The sequence below is a fragment of the Herpailurus yagouaroundi genome, unplaced genomic scaffold, assembly GCF_014898765.1.
Source record: "Herpailurus yagouaroundi ecotype Mexico unplaced genomic scaffold, PumYag 188, whole genome shotgun sequence".
In the NCBI taxonomy this organism is placed as follows: Eukaryota; Metazoa; Chordata; class Mammalia; order Carnivora; family Felidae; genus Herpailurus; species Herpailurus yagouaroundi.
The window spans coordinates 33,309,852-33,324,497 of record NW_024412419.1 but is presented as its reverse complement, the minus strand read 5'-3'; the positions used below and the strand labels follow the sequence as shown (position 1 = coordinate 33,324,497).

At 43.3% G+C, this 14,646-nt stretch overlaps 1 protein-coding gene and 1 long non-coding RNA gene across 14 annotated transcripts in view; one reads left to right on the top strand and one right to left on the bottom strand.

The window, feature by feature from the left end:
- The window catches only part of SLC8A1 (solute carrier family 8 member A1), a 387,431-nt gene that overhangs the window by 325,027 nt on the left and 47,758 nt on the right, over positions 1-14,646 (top strand). For 7 of the 13 annotated variants that reach the window (XM_040496602.1, XM_040496604.1, XM_040496606.1 and 4 more), the window contains 4 exons: positions 87-101; positions 3,985-4,053; positions 8,594-8,724; positions 12,655-12,754. In XM_040496602.1, the coding sequence (XP_040352536.1) occupies positions 87-101; positions 3,985-4,053; positions 8,594-8,724; positions 12,655-12,754 (315 nt within the window). The remainder of the gene's footprint in view (positions 1-86; positions 102-3,984; positions 4,054-8,593; positions 8,725-12,654; positions 12,755-14,646) is intronic. The other 6 variants (XM_040496600.1, XM_040496595.1, XM_040496599.1 and 3 more) reach the window with 2 other exon arrangements.
- Positions 77-13,469, bottom strand: LOC121044383 (uncharacterized). Its single transcript, XR_005797279.1, has 2 exons — positions 12,898-13,469; positions 77-1,520 (listed from the first exon to the last, which is right to left on the bottom strand). It is a non-coding gene; the product is annotated as an uncharacterized LOC121044383 (long non-coding RNA).

Genomic DNA, 14,646 nt, shown 5'->3' with positions numbered 1-14,646 from the left:
TTTTTTTTTTTTTTTTTTTGCTGTTTTCACCATGTGTTGTTTACATTTTTAAAAATCACTTCTCATTTTTATTTGCTTTTATGAAGGAAAATACCTGTACGGTAAGACAGTTTTTTTTTTTTTTTAATGTTCTTCATTTTCCCCCAAATGCCCTTAAAAATCAAACCAAAACCACATTTTAGGTAACCTGCGTTAACATTTAGCCGTGGCACATGGTGTGTTCTTGTTGACTTTACACATTTACCGTTTTACACATTAACAATGTGTGTGTTGTGTTCCTGTATATGCACATTTGTATGGAGAACCTGTAATTGTTCACATTTTGATACTGGTCGATTTATAAATGTTCACGTAGCACTGATGATGTGCTGTGTACCCCTGCCAGATGCTCCAGAGTGCCAGAATAAATAAGACAATTGCTGGCCTTAAGGAAACAGAGGAATTGACATCTAGGACCGCTCCATGGCCCAAGTTCAGGCTCCTACTAATACATGATGCCCGGTTAGCAGAGGACAGAGCAGTCCTTTCCCCTCACCCCACAGCACCAATCTGAGCCCCTGTTTGGGGACTTCAGTTTGAGCTTTATAATCATGGCCTCTTCAGGTGCATTACAGAGTGTTCTATAAAAACCCAAACTGCGAGTCAAAAAGTTTAAAACTCTCAAATTCATACTGGTATCCAGCCTGTGTTGATTACATTAAACTATTCCAAACACTCTAAAGCTATTTTCTTGTGTACAGAAGGAAGATGTTTCCTTACGGCATCCTCCCTTTTGACCCTAAGCAATTTCTCACTTTTTCAGAATCATCTATGCAGATTTAGAGAGGGACAGAAATAATAAATGGTAGGTCTGATCTGTGTGAAGGTGAAGGTTGAAGATGTCTCTAAAGGCATCCTAATGGCCATGGCATTTTCAATATGTTGTGCAGATACCAACAGTGGCATTCTTTTTTTCCTGAAATCAGCTGAACCAAAATATTTAAGGGGGGAAATATTTCCAAAAATTTCCATTTTGCAAATGCTATGGTGGGGGAGTTGGGAATTAATTAAACCACTGTTCATATAAACTCATGATCAGGTCGTTCCAATATGATTCTGTCCAAAGTGGAACTTTCTGAATGAGAGCAATTTCACAGGGGGTCTTTGCTCTCTGCTTCTCCTCCCCGGACACGGCATTTAATGATAAAATAATCCACAGACTCTCAGAGACACAGACATTGAAAAGGATAAAAATGCTAAAACAGGACAAGTCCTCACAGAGGGTTTTTAAAACTGAACCATGTGAAGCTGCGCCCCCCCCCCGTCAAGTCTCCCCAGTTGTGCACTGCTGAAGATGCTGGTTTTGAATCCAAGTGTGGGAATTTGCATTTAGTTTTAAAACTTTTATCTTATTTTTCTCATCCCATGTTTGAACTCACTGAAGGCTTCTTGGAAATACTCTGCTCCTGGCACCCAATAAGTTGGTTGTCCTTGTGAGATTTGAGGGAGGTGGAAATTGGGCAAGGTAGCCTTCATGGATTCTGAAATAATTAGAAATTAAAAAGTCAACCATTGGAGAAATATTGTAGGGTCTAGCAGCACCTTAAGTCCTGTGCAGCCTGATAATGAGATCTTCACTAGAAAATCATTGGCTACATAGTGCCTTGTTAAAATGCATTGATGTATTTAGCTATTTTCCTGTTTTCCTGATAATTGACTATGTCAGGATTTTGCTTTTCGGGCCTTCCTTTTGTGTCACTTGAAGCACCCTCCCTTTTAAATATCTAGGTAATAACAGGATCCTAGTTTTCTTTCCCCAGAAATTGTTCATATCATGTTCTAGAATATCTGTCCAGTAATGCCCAACATTTCGTGCCTTGGACACATCTTGCGTTCAAGAGAACAGAATCACTCCTTCCAAAGATTTCTCTCATTTCATGTACTTACTTCATTAAATCTTTCTTAAGGCTTTAATTTGAACTAGAGATTTTCTGTTCTTGCCCCCCTCTTCCCAACACTTGAAATTGATACAGTTAGAACAAGAGAATGTTCCAAAACTCTCTGGGAATCTCCACATTGGCAGGCCCCTCTCACTTTAGATGACCCTTCTTCTCCTGAGCTGGGTCAGAATACCTGGGATCCACATGCTATAGATGCCCTGGGGAAGGTTCTAAAACTTAGGTCTACACAGTGAAAAGCAGCTTTAAGCCTAAAGAACTTTCCTTTGAAGTCACTTTGAGGCTTTGAAGTCAAGGCTTTGAGATGCAAGGGAAGTAGAGAAGAATTAATCTAGCCCTTGGCCTCCGCCTGCAGCTTTTCTGTAGTCTTGTGCAGCTGAGTGTGAAAATCTAAATCTGAAGCAGAATATATGGAAATTGAAAAAGTCATTTGGTTCACAGCCCAATATATTTCAGAGATTTCATTAGTGGTGGACATTAAGTGCTGGAGGTGATTTTGGAATTTGCAAATCTTTATGTGTTGCTCCTAGACCTTGCCTCGTTGAAAGGCCCTTGTTGGGACCTATGATCTCATTCTCCCTTGACCTTTACGGCATAAAACATGATAACCTCCTACACGTTATAGCTCATTAGAGTTTGTAATTTGGTATACCATTTAATCTTCAACCTTCCAAAGATAATATTGTTCTCACCTATGTGAAGGAAATGAAGGTTGAAAGAGATTAATCAATTGATTAATCAATCTACCCCAAATCACCCATCTGGATTCAGAGCCTGGCCCTCTAATGATGAGTGTTCTAGCACCTTCATTTCCTCCCTTTCGACCTCTTCATTCCTACCTTCATCTTGACCCCTTTGCAATCCAAAGCCCAGCCATGTCTCATAAATGCCATCAGTGTGAATTCCAGTCAAATGAGCAATGAGGGGGACTCATTGCGTGTGCATCACACTGCTTGTGATGTGAAACTAGAGCGCATTAATTTGGATGGTTTAAAAAAAATTAAGTATTCTGGTTCAATTTGGAAAAGAGAGAGGCATGTGTGATTCCCTAAACAGGCAGCCATAGAGTTGTATATTAAAAGTCAATATACTTCTCTAAAAGTTGCTCTCCCAGTTAGATAATTCTCATAATACAGTAGACTTAACAAGGTACGCGGCTTTTGAAGAAAGCCAAAGTATGAAAATTCTGACATTGTAACACACTTCAATCACTGCAGTACCTAGGGTAGAGGAACCAACCCCCTTCAATTTTAGCTTCGTTTACAGTTGAGGAAACGGAGTCTCAGAGAAGAGAATGCTTTGCCCAAACTTAGATGGCAAGCATTTTGGCAAAAGTTGGCACCAAGTCGATTTCATCAATTCTCAGATCAGTTCTAGGTAGCCCTTGGTAGAAGTCAACGGCAGGTGGATTTGGCAGTTGATTGAGCCAGAAGTTTAACGAAAACCGTAGGCCCAAATAACCCAAGAGTTACTGTGATGATGGTGTACCCTTGCAAAGCCTGCCAGTGGATAAAACATTCTCCTATTCAGACTGCCCAGGAAATAAATAAGCATGTTCCCAGATGCTATGTCACTAGACCCTCAAACAAACCTATGATGTGGATGGAGCAGGTACTATTATCCCCATTTACATGTGGGGAAACTGGGAAATAACCTGCTCAAGGTTATTGGCTATGTCATTGGCACCAGTAGGCTTCAAAACCAGGTTACCTGTCATCACACCAAGTGCTTTCCATTGTTTTGTGAGGCCTCTGGAAGCAGTCACTTGAAGGGCATGGACACTCCACCTCAGACGCTTGCAGGAATCTAGCAGCACCCCCTACTGAGGAGGGTGTGGTTCATTCACATAATCTGGCTTGGCTCCTAGAACACTTACTTCATTTATTTGTTCACTTCTGTGACCTCCATAGGAGTAACTCAATCCCCAAACTAACACTGCTTGTGATGTGTGCATCTGGATGTGATGTTTAGCTTACTAATTCCACAAAGCTCTGGTAGCAAACCAGTGCATCCATTCTGCTGATTTTCTGCCTGTCCTTTTTGCTAGGCCAGCCTGTCTTCCGGAAAGTTCATGCTAGAGAACATCCGATCCCTTCTACTGTAATCACCATTGCAGGTACTCATTGCATCATGGTTCTTGAAAACCACAGTTGAGTTAGCTTGAAGTTAACTGCCTTCAAGTGTTCTTGAAGTCTTTAGACATGAAACAGTTTGGCCCCTGTCCCCTCTAGAACATTGCTAAAGGATACAGTGGCTTCTCTGCAGCTGGGAGTATGGTGGGTCATCAACAATAACACAAGCATATCCACACAGGACAGGATGCATAGTCAAGGGAGCAAATGGACCTGAAGAGAAGATTGACCCCATGGCCTCTCCCTCTCAAGTTTCAACATTTTCCAGATTTCTCGCAAGTCTTGCTTCTCAAAACGGGTCTTTCTTTCCAAGTATAATGAAGTTTCTTTAAAAGCAAGCTGTAGTTCTTTCCAGAGCCTGCCTTTCTTGCCTCCAGGCAATGTGATGATAGCCACATACACACTGATGATAATACATCTGTGGGGGGTTCTCTAGAGGGAACATTGCCAAGGTGACCAGAGGACCATGCAGTCATCCCAAATCTACCATAAGCATAGAGCCCAGGCATCGTCTCCAAGTCTCTGGATGAGGACAGGGATATTCATTCCTCAATTATTGCCATCACTGGCTACTGTGGTAGAAACACTTCCTCCTGCCCCAGTAGGACCTTCCTATTCCTCACATCACACTTACCCACTCAATAATCATGATACCCAGACTTGACTGGTGGTTTTATCACAGGCTTGGTTTATGTCTTGTCAATACCAATTTTATGGGGTGCCTGGGTGGCTCAGTCGAGCATCCAAATTCGGCTCAAGTCATAATCTCACAGTTTGTGGACTTGAGCCCTAAATCAGGCTGTCTGCTGTCAGCACAGAGCCTACTTTGGATCCTCTGTCTCCCCCTCTCTCTGCCTCTCTCAGCTTCACGCTCTCTCAATCTCTCTCTAAAAAATAAACTCTAAAAAAAATACTGATTTTTACAGTGAGTATGAATTACACATTTGATCTTTAAATTGTGTTGGTTGGTTAAGCCTATGATGTTATGTGATTTACTATCAACTTCTCAATTAAATATGGTGAATTTTAAAAGTAATACTTGTATATGTATGCAGAGACAGAGAATGAATTCTCTGACAAGCCAAACTAAAACTCCAGTATGTTATCACTGTGCATAAGTAAGGAGGTGAAACTGACTTGGCCAGAGTAAAATGGACTGTGTTTGATCCAGCATTCAAAATGAAAAGGAAACAAAACAAAAACAAAAACCAACCAAGTGAAAAGGAAACAAATATAATAGACCATCCAAACAAATTATGTTAAACTGTTTCCCCCAACCAATAAAAGATATCTCAAGAGAGGATTTTTTTTTTTTTTTTAAAGAGAGGACACTTTCTTTCCATCTTTCTGTCTTTCTTTCTTTCTTTCTTTCTTTCTTTAATTTTGAGAGAGACAGAGACAGTATGAGCAGCATGAGTGTGAGGGGAAGAGAGAGAGAGAGAGAATGAATGAATGAATCCCAAGCAGGCTCCCCACTGTCAGCACAGAGCCTGATACAGGGCTCAAACTCAGGAAACCGTGAGATCATGACCTGAGCCGAAACTGAGAGTTGGACGCTTAGCCGACTGAGCCATCCAGGTATCTCCAAAGAGAGGACACTTTTTTTTTTTAATTTTTTAATGCTTATTTATTTTTGAGACAGAGAGACAGAGCATGAACAGGGGAGGGGCAGAGAGAGGGAGACACAGAATCTAAAACGGGCTCCAGGCTCTGAGCTGTCAGCACAGAGCCCAACGCGGGGCTCAAACTCACAGACCGTGAGATCATGACCTGAGCCGAAGTCGGACGCTTAACCGACTGAGCCACCCAGGCACCCCAAGAGAGGACACTTTTTAAAAAAACAGACCAGTATTTGCCAGCATCAAAAATCTGTACCACAGATACTAATTTATCAATATCGTTGCAGAGCAACACCAGGATTTATCTAGTTGCTTCCTTTCCATCACATACAATTCTCTCTTAAATGTTCATGACATTTATTAAGTGCAAATAGCCCTGACCTTTCCATGACATTATGCCTTTGTGCTTGGACATCTGTCTGCCTGGAATGCCCCCTTCTATACCACCTTCTAGCCAACCTTACCACCAACTTCACCTGGCAAGCTGCTCTGCAGGTTCCAAGGCCAATTTCAAATATTTCCTCTTTTCTGAAGGCTTCCCTGACTCCCTTAGAGCAAGCTGCTTCCCCACCCTGATTTCTCAGCCTCACCTCGCTGCATTCTAAGCTCTCCCATCTCTAAACCTCACTTCTCACGTGAACAACAAACAGGATCTTTATATGCATATACAGCAAATGTCAGGAACTAGTTACAGATATAATAGCACCAAACTAAGCATTTCATCCTGATCAGAAGGATGGAAAGATGACTAAAAAGGGAATAAATAACCGTTTTTAATCACTGTAATTCAATTTTATTTGCTACCATGTCCATTTGTTCAATGCCATGTTCCAAATAATTTCATTTTGTGGAATGTGGCATTAAACAATGTGACCACATCACCTTTCTTTTGTAATTTCTCCAATTTTCTACATAAAGTGCCTGAGTCCCATTTAAAGCAACTTATCACTTATAAGTAAACTACGGAAAAGGAAGCCATAATAAATATTCTCTCTCCATGGTTTTGCAATTCAAATAATAATCCTGGCTGTTATTCTGGAAAAATAATTTTTATTTGCTGTAAGTCTCTAAGACATCCATGTTCAGCCAAGGTTTTGAACAAAGACACTAAAAGAACCTACTGCTACGAAAACTACCAGTAACATTATCCTGAGTTCAAGGATCAGAAAGCAAGGAATCAAAATACGATTGACTTGAGCACTGGGTAGACTAGACATCACATATCTCAACTAACTACTTCCTTGACTACGTATACAATTTCAAGGACAAATCTGGAGGACACCAGTTGGAACCCTTTGCCTTCTCTTGGGTCATAACTTCCCAAGCCTGCTATAAAAATCTCTACTACTTCTGCAGTTAAAATTAATCTCCTTGCCCCTCTCCTTTGTATCTCTCAACATTTAGCACTTTCTGGTCAGTCCAAAATCACTTATTTTTTAGTCTCCGTCTAATTTCCTTGAGGCCACGTAAGGATTGGGGATAGAAAAGCAGATTCTAAAATATTCTTTTAGGAAGACACTATTGAATACATACTAAAGCATTAATATGCTACATCCTGCTTTTGCCTTGGGTTGGTTTTGACACTTGGTATTTAAAATGCTAGCTAGCAGTATCCCTAGCCCATCTTCTCTGTGCCCTAGCAGTGAGCTGGCCTAGGAACTGGTTCTCTACAAAATTTGCTAGAGCATCAAATGGAACCACCACAGCAGGGCCCTCAGCAGAGGGAAAACTTGTCTTTGGAGGGAATGAGAGGTATGGACTCCTGCAGAAGCTGATGCCTAAATAAACACAAAAGGCAAGAAGACTGGGCTAGAAGTCCCTCCCTTTCTCGTGTTTCCTCAGTCAACAGATTCCTACCACAGGCAGTTTGCCTGGAAAGTTCTAGAAGCAAAGGCATCAGGGCAGAGGTCTTTCCATACCACCCATACGACTCCCTTGGAGATGAGGTACATTTGACTTGACTCAAGTAGCCTGTCTCGTTCCAGCATCCTGGGCCTGAAGGATAAGGAGGTAGAGTGATTATAGGAATGGTGTTTGCCATGTGCATGGCCTTTTTCAGTCTGAAATTTATCCTAATGACCTTCACATAGCGAGGAGCCAACTGTGAGCTTCCCCTCATTAGTGGACTCTCAAGTCCATTAACATTTTCTTAACACCCACTAGCCTCTCCTGGAGTGTAAGGAACCTGGTGGTTCTGGAAATAATCATGCTCACATGGTGAGTGGTATTAACTCCCAAAGGCTTCACCTTTGCCCCCCGTTTACTTTAAGATGAGCGTGGTCAAGGTCTTCCTAACAAATCTCAACTTTGCACCACAGAGCGGAAGCACGAGGACACAGGCATCGTTGTGAAACACGGAATGGATGGTTTGCTTCTTAACTTGCAACAGGGGCTCTGGCTAAGATCAGAATCTCCCTTCAACCAATTTTTTGGCGCTGGGGCATTTTCTGTTGCCTCTGGAGAGTGGAGAGGAGGAGGCCAGATCCCTCCATCCCTTGTGTCACTCCAGCACTTTTCATTACGGTTCCTTTGGTCACCTGTTAAAGGAATGTATAAAAACAGCCAGGTGAACCAGCATCACAGGGGACAGCTGGGTGATCCCTCAGCACAGACGGCGTGCAGGCAGAGTCTTTCCCAGTGATATGCCCATACAAGCTGCTTTCCTGATCTGCACTTTGGCTCGTGCTCAGGTTGTGGGTCATTTACAGTCACCTGCTGTTAACAGTGATGTGATGTGAAGTGATGACATGCCAGCACTTCTCCCCTCCGGCCTTATGATCTCGCCCAAGGGACTTTTAGTAGGTCATTAGGACTTCCTTCCTTCTCGGTTTTCTTGTAGCAGAACCCAGGGATTTCCAAAGAAAATTGAGCACAGGGCTAACTTTCTTGCCCTTCCCTTTCACAGAGGAATGTGATGACAAGCAGCCGCTGACCAGCAAAGAGGAAGAGGAGAGGCGCATTGCAGAAATGGGGCGCCCCATTCTGGGAGAACACACCAAGCTGGAAGTGATCATTGAAGAATCCTACGAATTCAAGGTATGCTCACTGATGCTGCCCACGGGGGAGGCCAGGCCCATCTCGGGACCCAGACTGTCCAGACTGCCATCAGTGTCAGGAACTGGCTCATTAACTGAGAATTTTTTCAGGGCAGAACTAGAATTAGAAAGGTAGGGAACCAAGAGGTCCTGCAAACTGAACAGCATCAGAACCAGGGGCCAGTGGGTGGCATCTGTCACTGCCCAGGGTCAGAGGTGCCCCAAAGGGAGGACTTTGTCTGAGGGGAGAGCAAGGAAGAAGCAAAGGTGGATTCCAAGAGATTGTGATGTGTGGAGGAAACCAAGCTCTATTTGAAGAAGCCAGTGAATCCATTAGAAGCAAACCGTTCACACTGCAGACAGTTAGGAGGCTTTTGTTCTGGAGGGGGAATGGGAAGCTCTCCCTATAAAACATCCACCCCATTGACAAGTTCTCATTTATAATTAGTCCTCCTCTTCAGATCCTAGGACATTTTAGCACAGTCAACATACTAAAGGTATATAGTGCCTGTGACCAGAGAGTTCACAACTGAGCAGATGAAATTGGATTCCTGGTCCTCTGGATGATGAAAAGTCATTTTTCAGAAGTTAAGCAGATGGGCCTTAGGGTGAGCTTAGAATTTTGAGGCGAAACTTGCTGTCCATTTTAGCTGCTCCCTCTGTCCCTACTCTACCTCCCACCCATCTCGTTCACACAGCCCTGACAGCTAAGACCCCAGGAGAGCCACACGCTAATTCTGGAGCGGGACATGAAAAGGAACCTCGTTCTCTGGTTTTCCAGAACTACAAACCCATGGTGCAGCTGCATCTTCCCCAATTATTCTTCAAAAGCAGACTCTGCTCCTATTTGGAAAACCAGAATGAGGATCCCAACAGGGACAATCAGGCCAGGACCTTAGAAGCCTCAGTATTTTATCTCGATGTTTCATAGTAGTGGCCTCTTTTCCTTTAGCTGCATCCATTGATTATTTTTTAAAATTAGTTCACAAACGGAGGTGCCTGAGAGGAGACAGGTAGAAGGGAAAATGTCTTTTTGCAATTGAAGTGAAATTTTTTAAAAAATAAAAAATGCAATTAAACGTTCCCCTTCAGGCTGCTGCAAATCTCTGTTTCTTTCACTCATTCCCATGCAAAGGAACAGGGGTAAACACTGGGACCTGTGCTTTCTGGGCAGACCCCAAGTATCGGAGCTCACCTGTTGTTTGATCTAGAACCTGCGGACTGACACACACATACACAGGTTCCCTGTGATCCCAGGGGTGCAGATACCTCAGACTGTCCATTTCCACGGACCAGTCTGTCCAGATGTAGCCAACCTCACTCTTCCTCATGCCCCCTCTTTTCACCTGGAATCAGAGTGCCTGGTGCCACCTGCTATAACGGAGATTCTACTACTTGGCATTTCTGGGCAAGTTTGCCCTCCATCCCTCCAGGGCTCTCATGGGGAATAATTGTATGGGACAGCCTGCCTTATGGGACAGGCTTTATGGGACAGCCTGTCTCTCCTTTATGGGACAGCCGGCCTTCCCCTTCCATGCACCCAAGACTAGAAAGAGCAGTCACAGAAACTTTCTGCAGGAAGCATCGGACTGGGTGTGGCAGGGCACGGTCTTCCAGGCGGCAAAGCGTTCTTGGGTCCAAAGCTCTCTCCTGTAACCACTCCAATGACCTGGACGTTTGAAAGCTCCCCAGTCTCTTTACAGAAGTCCACTTGTTCGGGGTTCTTATCTTCCTAGAATAGCTTCCATAGGCTATTTCCTCCCGTCTCCTCAAAGTTCACCAGTAGTTACTATTAAAAGGAAAGGGAGGTTGAGGGCATGTTCCTGAAGTGCCCTCGAATATCAATATGATATTATTCTTTTAAGAAATTTATTTTTCTAGGTCCATAGCTGTTTTTAAAGAACCTATTCAGAGCTCTTAGAACTATATGAGAGACTCGAATCTGGGTGGTACCTCACAATGTCCCACTCTGCGTTGGCCTGCTGGGTTCCTGTTTACTATTTTGTGACTAAGGGTTTGGCTTCTTGACACCCACTGCTGATGGTGAGGCTATGACAATAGCCTACAGGTCCAGTGCAGTGAGAGTTCAAATTCATCTTACTTAGTGTCCCCTCTTCCCGTGGATCAAGGGAGGACACGTATGCAAATTAAGCCCTCGGAGGAACCAGGCTGTCCCATAGTCCCCCAGAGTCAACATGAACCAAAGTTTACAATCTACCCTGGGTTTTTCATACACATAAATTTTAACTTTCATTTATTTTAAAACTTTGTTCTTTAGAGATGTTTCTTGAGGCAACTCTGTGTGTTTAACTATTACAGCAGTTTATCTCTTTAACTGTTTATCTCCCAGGTGATGGGATTCTCTGTCTTGGCATCAGAACAGAGGGCTCCTTTGGCAAGACCTTCCCCAAGTTTCCATTACAGTTAGGAAAAATCAAAGTCATTTCTTGTCATATCCTGCACAGAACTGTGAGTTGGCACCAGCCAAGACACTCAGTGTGCTTGATAAAATGGGGCTGAGTCCAGAGAGAAAAGACATGCCTGTCCTGTGCCTGAAGATACTGTGGCCAAGAGCAGTGACGGTTACAGCGGTTATCAGGGGTGCTAGCAGTTCTAGACACAAGTCTAGGGTGGAAAGGTCACCACCCTAAGGAAAACATCTAGCAAGGAATGATGTTGAAAATACAGAGTGGGCCAGTTGGAGGTGGGCCCTTTCATGCTTATTATCATCTCCATGTTCGGATGACTCTCGTTGAACTAACACACTTGACGTTCCGACTGAGCTTTGGCCTTCTGTACAGGCTGCTCAGATCACATTTTCTTCACTCCCAGTTGGCTGAGAACTTGCTCGCTCTCTCTCTCCCAAGCCATAGTCAGTTGACGTGCATTGCATTAAACGTGTATAGATGTTGACCCGAGACAAATAATATGTGTTTTCTGCCTCTTTGCAATTAGTGGGGATTCGAGGATGCTCTGACAGTAAGTGTGGATATGTGTGGTAGACTAGTCCACGCGATAGTCTCTCTGGGCAGGGTACCCTCATGTCCTGGGAGTGACCCTTCTCCCTGTAGTCGCTATGATTGGTGGTAGTGCTTTGGGTGTATCTGCCTGCTTGGTTCTCCTGTGAATGTTTGGCTGTTGTTGTTGTTACCTTAACTGACATTTAGAAAGTTAGAGGGTGCTCACTGTAGAAAGCCAAGTGCTTAAAAAGAAGTCTAAGAGAGAAAAAGAAGTCTAAAGAGAAAAGTAACAGAGAGGGAAATCTAGTGCAACATCAATTGCAATGTGCCCTAAACCATATGAATTAAACTTCTCTTGTCTCGCCTTTTCTTGTTTGCAACAGAAGTAGCGTTAGAGTGGCTTCTCTAACAGCCGCCAGGCTGACAAAATCAGTAGCCACAGAAAAATCCATTTATTGATGATCCTGCAGCAGAATTCTTGGGGCTCTGCTCTCTGGCTGCATTTCATTGATAAACCAAAGCACAATAATAACAGTTTTTAGTTCCATAATCTATCTGCCAATTCCAGCTATTCAGAAACGTGTAATGCTGAGCAGGCCATATACTAATTCAGTTATAGACAGGATGCCACAGTTGAAGCCAGGAAAGAAGCAAGTTCATGAAGCATTCAAGGGGAAGGGATGGGCTTCTGCAACGTCTGCTCTTCTAAACACTGAGGCCATTCTTCACTGGCCATTAGGCAGTGAAAGAGGCTCGAATTTGCTATGAAGCAATTTCTATTTCCGAATGGTTCCAGCCAAGGGCTATGCTCGTTTGCATAATCATAACAGTGTTTGATGTCAATACTGTTGTTCTGAGCCTAACATCCCCTACCCTTCGTAGAACTCTGGGGTTTCAAAATCACCAAGGTCTTAGATTTCCCAAGGCTTTAACCAACCCAACAGTTATCTTATTCTTTCCAACCCTTCTAGAGTACCGTGGACAAACTTATTAAGAAGACAAACTTAGCCCTTGTGGTTGGGACAAACAGCTGGAGAGAGCAGTTTATCGAAGCCATCACTGTCAGCGCTGGTGAGTACCTTTCTCTGCATGCTGTAAATGACAACGGCCCACACTGAGCTTGCTTTTCCTACTGGGACCACTTGGTCTATGTCAAAGCACCAACGCCCTTCCAGGGTAAAATTAAAAGAGGAATACATGTTTTGGTAGCATACCTGCACATTTCAGAGACTGCCTTGGAGTTTCTAGATGAAGCGCACGTCTTCAAACATGGCATTCTTCTCCGTCTACACTGTGTCTTTCTTTCTGGAAATAGACAAGATAAACGTAAAGGCGTTTAAGGCTTTTGTGTCTCTAATTCACAGACAGCCAATCACGAGTCTTTGTCCGGAAATTTCCCTGAAGCAGGAGAAGTGGCCAAATGAAGGTCACTAAGGAAGGGGCAAAATGCTAGGTGGGAGAAGGTGACATTAAGACACTTTATCACTACCATCTGTATCATTTTACACTCTCTTCAACCGTGTCTAACAGATCAGCGTTTGCACTGGCTCTAGAAGTGCAAAGGAAAATCCTACCAAAACGAAGTTGTTTTCAAACTCAAGGAGTCAGAGACCCGAGGGAATTAAATATAGAAAGAAAGGTCTTTTTCTTGACTTCTCAAACCTTGTCCACTGTCTGTATGATCGTATAAAGACAGAGGAAAGCCCCTCTCAAAGATGCATGAAAGCAACACCATTGTGGGATTTCCCCCCTTAATCCTTCCGTTCCATCTTGACTGGTTCTTTCTCTTTAGCACTCCCCACAGGTCCATCTTCTACTGTTGCAGCTATTGAACAAGACTAGAATGTTCTAAATAGTGATTCCCAGTGAAAAGTATGGAACCAACATCACTGGCCGTTAGGTCGTGACTGCTAACACAACCCCCTCTTTCCAATCTGCCGTAGAATAATCTGACAGATGCTCCGAAGTGGGAACAGAGGGTGGTAGGATTTTTGTGCCTCTTTGTTATTAATGCTGTTTATAATCACACTTTGGTTTCTTGCAATTGAGTAAATAAAGGAAACTTATGAACCTTAAATAATGGGAAATTGCTTGGAGAGCAGATTTGGAATTTACATGCAAATTCTCCTCGGGGGAGGGGAAAACTCCCTGTGTTAGCCCCTTGGGGCTGCCTTTACCAAGTACCAGAGACTGGGTGTCTTACAAACAAGCTCACAGTTTAAGAGGCTGAGAAGTCCAAGATCAAGGCACTGGCAGATTTGGTGTCTGGTAAGACCTTGCTTCCTGGTTCACAGACAGGAACTTCTGTCTTCTGACTTGTCCTCACATTGAGAAACAGGCAAGAGAGCTCTCTGGGATCTTTTTTATTTTTTATTGTTTTTTAAGTTTACTTATTTATTTTGAGAGAGAGAGGGAGAGAGAGAGAGATCAAGCAAGGGAGGGGCAGAGAGAGGGAGAGAGAGAGAATCCCAAGCAGCCTCTGCACCATCAGCACAGAGCCCGTTGCAGGGTTCAAACTCCTGAACCATGAGATCTTGACCTGAGCCAAAATCAGGAGTCAGACGCTTAACCAACTGAGCCACCCAGGCACCCCTGGGGTCCTTTTTATAAGGGCTTTATCCTCATGGCCTAATCACTTCCGAAAGGCGCCACCTCCTAATACCATCATATTGGGGATTAGGTTTCAACATATGAATTTGGGGGTGGGGGGCACAGTCTACAGTACTCGCTCACTATGTCTTATGTTTTCCTTTAAACCAAACATTAGTATCTGAGGCATGAGCTTTATACTCCCTCTTCACAGAGTCAAAAACTAAAAGGACAAAAATGCTTGAACAAGAAGTTGCTGATGAGACCAGTTGAAAACATTAAAAATAATGAAATTATTTTAGGGGCTTTGTTACAGCAGAATTGAAACGTTAAAAACATTAAAAGTAGCATAAACTTTAATGAACCATTCCCAA